The 5,606-nt window shown below is 52.9% G+C and overlaps 1 protein-coding gene across 1 annotated transcript in view; it reads left to right on the top strand.

Annotated features, from left to right (window-relative positions):
- Positions 1 to 2,237: 2,237 nt before the first annotated feature.
- The window catches only part of HIP1 (huntingtin interacting protein 1), a 44,338-nt gene continuing 40,969 nt past the window's right edge, over positions 2,238 to 5,606 (top strand). The window contains exon 1 of the mRNA XM_010000211.1: positions 2,238 to 2,372. Within this exon, the coding sequence (XP_009998513.1) occupies positions 2,238 to 2,372 (135 nt within the window). The remainder of the gene's footprint in view (positions 2,373 to 5,606) is intronic.

Genomic DNA, 5,606 nt, shown 5'->3' with positions numbered 1-5,606 from the left:
TTTGGATTAAAACACGGCGATTTTGGGGCAAAGGTGCAGCAGCAGCAGGTGGGGAGGTGCCTGGATAAAGCAGCGGGAGGTGGGAGAGGGGCCTGATGGTGGCAGGAGGAGCTGGGAATGCTCGTCCCTGCTCCCTGCAGAGGTGAAGCTGTGCCACCCTGCCCTGCTGTGCGAGGGGAAGGGAAACTGAGGCAGGAGGGGGCCGGGGGTGGGGCCGTCAGGATTGGCTGCTGTGGGAGCATGAGGAGGGAACAGGACCTGGGCCCAGGGTCCAGCTGGGAATCCACACGTGGGAGCAGCACATGGTGGTGGCTTAGTCATGGAAATAAACCCCCCAGGATCAGCTCTGAGGTATGTTGGGGGTTTTTTTGCAGAAAGACAAACATCAGGATTGAAGGTTGGGTGGGAGATGATGCACAAGGAGTCTCCTTACCTTCCGTGCTCAAATTACCTCGAAGATCAATTATTTATAGCCCTGATGGTAGAACTGGGACTCGTTTGCACGTGCAATCCCCTGCCTGGTCCTTAGTGTCAGGAAACGACCTGGTGGGATCCCTGAGTGCTCCCCAGAGCTGCTGCCCCCCGAAGGGCAGACCTGGAGGGGGTGGTGGGCTCAGCACCCCCAGACCCAGCACCGTGAGCCCTCGCACTGCTGCTGTGTCCCAGTGAGCTGCAACTAATCTCCCTTGTCCTGCTGGTTGACAACTGGTGGGACAGGAGCCAGCAGTGCCCAGGTGGCCCCAAGGCCAGTGGCATCCTGGCTTGTGTCAGGAATGGTGTGGCCAGCAGGAGCAGGGATGTGATTCTGCCCGTGCTCAGCACTGGGGAGGCCTCAGCTCCAGTCCTGGGGCAGCTCTGGGCCCCTCACTGCAAGAAGGAGCTGGAGGTGCTGGGGCAGGTCCAGGGGAGACAACGGGGCTGGGGAAGGGACTGGAGGGAAAGTCTGACAGGGATGGGCTGGGGGAGCTGGGGGTGTTTAGCCTGGAGAAGAGGAGACTCAGGGGGGACCTTCTCACTCTCTCCAACCACCTGAAGGGAGGTTGTGCTCAGGTGGGGTTGGGCTCTTTTTCCAGGCAACCAGTGACAGGACAAGAGGGCCTGGCCTGAAGCTGCTCCAGGGGAGGTTTGGGTGGGACATCAGGAAGCACTTCCCCATGGAGAGGGTGATCAGACACTGGGATGGGCTGCCCAGGGCAGTGGTGGAGGCACCATCCCTGGAGGTGTTCAGGGCAAGGCTGGAGGTGGGACTTGGTGCCCTGGTCTGGAGATGTGGGGGTGTTGGTCATAGGCTGGGCTTGATGATCCGAAAGGTCTTTTCCAGCCTTGGTGATTCTGTGATTCTGTGATTTGCAGACAAATGATCCCACATCTGCTTTCAGGAGCTCAGTCCCTGCCTGGCTTTTTGTTCATCTGTGTGTTCAGTTCTGTGCAATTTCCTTTCTTACTTGTTGGGTTTTTTTCTTTCCTCTCCTTTTTTTAAATTTATTTCATAATTCTCTCTCTCCAGTTTAGGGAACTTGCTCGGCAGCCCTCAGATCTTCCACACGTTAGTCAACCACAGTTCTTGTCAAACTTCTTCTTTCTGAGGTTTTTAATAGAAACTTGGGGTTTGGGTCTTGGGAGGTTTGTTGGTTTGTGTTGGGGTTTTTTTGAAAGTGACTTTTCTTAAGAAAAGTTTAATCGTTAAATGACTTTTAAAAAGAAGATTTTACCCACGTTTCTTCATCCCCTCCTCACCTCCAGACCTGCCTGTCTCATGGCAGCAACACATTCACCATGAAGACTATTCAGGACTAAGAGAGCCTGAGCAGGCAGAAGGTGGGCCCAGATGGGCCTTTGGTGAGTCTGAATAACCCCATTGTGGGGCTGGCACTGTGTGGACTCAGCTTGGAAAAAGGAGAGCACCCTGGGAAGCTCTGGTGGTGGTGGGACAGGTGTGGTGGTGTGAAGCTCTGGTGGTGGGGGGACGTTCTGTTGCAGGACACTCACATGATGGTGGGGAGCTCTGGTGGTTGGATGCTTTCACAGTGGCCATCGTGTTTCACAACATCTCTGCCCTGAGAACATCTGTCTATTGGCTTGGGGACAAACAGGAATAAATTTCCTTGTGGCCTCTTTTCTTCTCCCTCAGTTACTGAGGTGTCTCAGTTTTCCTGATGATGCAAATGTGAGAAACCTGAGGACATGCTGAAGCTTCGTGTCCCTGCGTTGTCCTTGTTGCCTGCTGAGCAGGAACCATGGCCATCGAACCCTCCCTGGTCTGGACACACTCCAAGGGCTCCTCTTTTGCCATCAACACTGGTAGTTTTCAAGGGAAGGGACACCAAGCCCTGCAGTTCTTCTGGCCTGCAGACCCTGCAGGCATCACTGCTGTGAGGGGGGTGGGTGTTGTGATGACTGTTGCCCTTTGCTGGTGTTTGAAGCACTAGGTGTGATTCACCACTGCTCGTTGCCTCAAGTGGTAGAACAAATCTTTGGACAGAGCAAAGGTCACTAAGGGGGGAGAAAAACCACCAGAAGGGACAGTTCTGCCCTATGTTGAGATAAACTTTTTGTATTTCACATGGTTTCTGAGTCTGGTGTTCATATCTCCTTCGGGTTCTCCTGGTTGTATTTAGGAGCATGTGCTGGTGTTGGGGCTCTGCAGGGAAGGTTTGAAGACCTCCTCATTCAGATTGGTGTGTGGGGATCTTCCCTCCTTGAGTGTCCCTCCCCTGCTTCATGGTTGTCCACAGCAGACATCCCCATGCCATGATGGTGGTGAGGAGCAAATTTCATTCTGTGCTAACTTGCTTGGCTGGTTTGGCACAGACCAGATGTTCAGTGGTTGGACAGTCATGGTCTTGAGGGTGAAAGCTGAGTCAGAAGGACAGAGGACTTCTGTGGGATGTAGGGGATGCACCCTGGGGTGACAAGCCAGGCTGTGTTGCTGTTTCACTCGTATTTTGAACTGCTATGGGGAATGGTTCCCAGCCAGGCCAGGGGCTGGTTGGCTTTGGTGCAGTCAGAACCACAGACTCACAGAGGTGGCACATGGCATCCCAGCTGGCTCCTGGGAAACTGGAAGTGTGGGAGGTCTCTTTCCTGACCCAACCTGATTCTGCTGAGCTGCTCCTGAGCCAGAGCACCAACCCCTTCCCTCTTTTGGGAAGCTGAGTGCTGGAGAGAGGCAAATGTGCTTGGAAAGCAAAGATGAGAGAAGAGTCCTTGGAGTCCCAGCAGGACATGTGCTGAGCTCTGGTCCTGCTTCCTGCCCCCGTGGCCTCTGAGCAGAAGGAAAACAGTAAATTGGGATTGCGTGTTGTCTTCTGGCCTGCAAAGATGACAACATACCTCTCCTCTACTTCCCCCTGTCCTGGGGGTTGCTCCACTGCCCTGGCCGTGCTTCATCACAACCCATCATGCCCCACAGGCTGCCTGGTCTGGAGGTGCTGCTGGGTCCCAGTGATGAGGACATCCATGTAGAAGGGGCAGAAGTTTCCTGCTTGTCCCCCAGAGCTCGTGTCTGCTGGGACTTTGTGGCAGGTGCCCTGCAGCAGGTTATGTGCCCATCAGGTCCCTGTGCACTTACCCACTGGGGACAATCCCAAGGGTGATCCATCCTGATGGATGGACAGTCCCAAGGGTGAGTGTCAGGAGAAGACACTTCTTGTTTAAAATTCCTCCATAAAATCTAAAGAACTAAAAAACTTGGCCTCTGTTTCCTTTGACTGCATTTTTTTTTCTAAGTCACCAGTAGTGAAGTGGAGCATGAACCACTTGGGTTGCCTGTGGCCATCACCTTCTCTTACCTCTTTGCTCACTGGATCCTTAGGACTGTGTGTTGCTTCTGAACCAGCAAGAAAAGGAATTTATGACTCAGAAATTACCCTGGAAAGATATACTTCATGGAATCCCAGACTGGTTTGGGTTGGAAAAGACCTTAAAGATCATCCAGATCCAACCCCCTGCATGGGCAGGGACACCTCCCACCAGCCCAGGCTGCTCCAAGCCCCATCCAACCTGCCCTTCAACACTGCCAGGGATGGGGCAGCCACAGCTTCCCTGGGCAACCTGGGCCAGGCTCTCACCACCCTCACAACAAGGAATTTCTTTCTCATATCCAATCTCATTCTCTCCTCTTTCAGTTTGAAATAATTGCCCCTCATCCCTGCCTTTGTCCAAAGTCCCTCTCTAACACGTCCATGTCCCTGTGTTGGGGGCTTGCTGATCTGCCTGCATCATCACTCCCATCAAAAGAGGTCCCTGACATGATGCAGGGTGTCAGACTATGGGGACTTCCTGTGGAGCTGATGGGGATGCTGAACCTTCATCCCTGTCTCCTTGAAAAGATTGTTAGGGTCCTGAGTATCCCTGAGCCATCCCTCTGCCAGCCCTTCCCTCCTGCCCTGCTGCTGGAGGAGCCCTCTCAGAACCCGGGCTTGCAGAGACCCGTGTGGAAGAAGGGAGAAAACAAATCAGGCACGAAGTGATGTCAAATGAAATGGCCTTTTTTTTTTTTTCCCTCCCTCAGTCTTGGTTAATAAACCCTTTTGATGTGGGACCCACATTTTTTCACAGCCAAGGGCAGGTTGCAGGCAGCTCTGCCCCTGCCCCTGCCAGGGGCTGTGCCACCTGCAGACACCACCGGGAACCCAGTTAATCCCTTTGCATTTGCCTAATTGGGAATATGACACCACGGCTCCCATTCACAGCAGCCCTCTTGCTTTCAGACACCAGACCCAGCTCGGTTCAACTCACAGTCATGGAGGAAATACCATTAAACTACTGCAAAAAAACCCCACCAGTTTTGTGGTTCAGATGCTGCAGCCGCCGGCGCCTTTGCCAAGAACTTCAGTTCTTGCACAGGAAATGAGTCTCCTCTCAAAGCACCAGAGTGGGGCTAAATATACAGCCTCTCTGAAAAGATATTTAAAGAAACATATTGACACTAGCAAGAACAGGAAAAAATAGCTGCTGGAGGCAGGGAGTGAGGGCTGAAGGCAGCCGAGCCCATCCTGGGGGAGTAGGTGATGCAGGGGATTCATTAATGGCTCTTTCATCTCCAGGAATATGAGCTCCTGGACTTTGTGCTGGTGGAACCCCCATGCCTTGGCTCCTGCCTTTTAGTCAGAATTAGGGGTGCTTGGGATTGAATACAGCTTCAGCAGCGAAGAAGTGAGTCATCCCAGCTCTTAGGAACTGATTTCCATCCCCAGGGAAAGAAAATAGTTTGTCATTTCCCAGGTTAGGGGCTGTGGTTCCCTTTTGTGCAACGTGAGCTGGAGTAGAGGGGCTAAATATATGCAGAAGTAACTGAGATTTTAATGTGGTGATGGACACTGAAGTGGCCAAGCCTCAGAAGTATAAATAGGTTTGGTGAAAGTGGGGGGCATCTTTCACTGAGTTCCAGGGGCTGCTGCAGGTGGGAATGTGGTGGCTTTTGGCCACCAAGTGACAAGAGGGGACCTTGCTCAAAGTCACGCAGGAGGCTGAGTGGGAAAGTGGGGATGCCAAGGGCTGGGGGACATGACTGCCCCAAAACCCCTTTGCCCTCACACAGCACGTGTTGCTCTCATGGTTTCAAGAAGCTCTTTAAAATCTGGTCTTCAAAATACTGATCAGCA

Source organism: Chaetura pelagica, unplaced genomic scaffold (assembly GCF_000747805.2).
Source record: "Chaetura pelagica isolate M959 unplaced genomic scaffold, ChaPel_1.0 scaffold516, whole genome shotgun sequence".
NCBI classification, from domain to species: Eukaryota; Metazoa; Chordata; class Aves; order Apodiformes; family Apodidae; genus Chaetura; species Chaetura pelagica.
The sequence above is the reverse complement of the archived record's forward strand: the minus strand, read 5'-3'. Positions and strand labels throughout refer to the sequence as shown.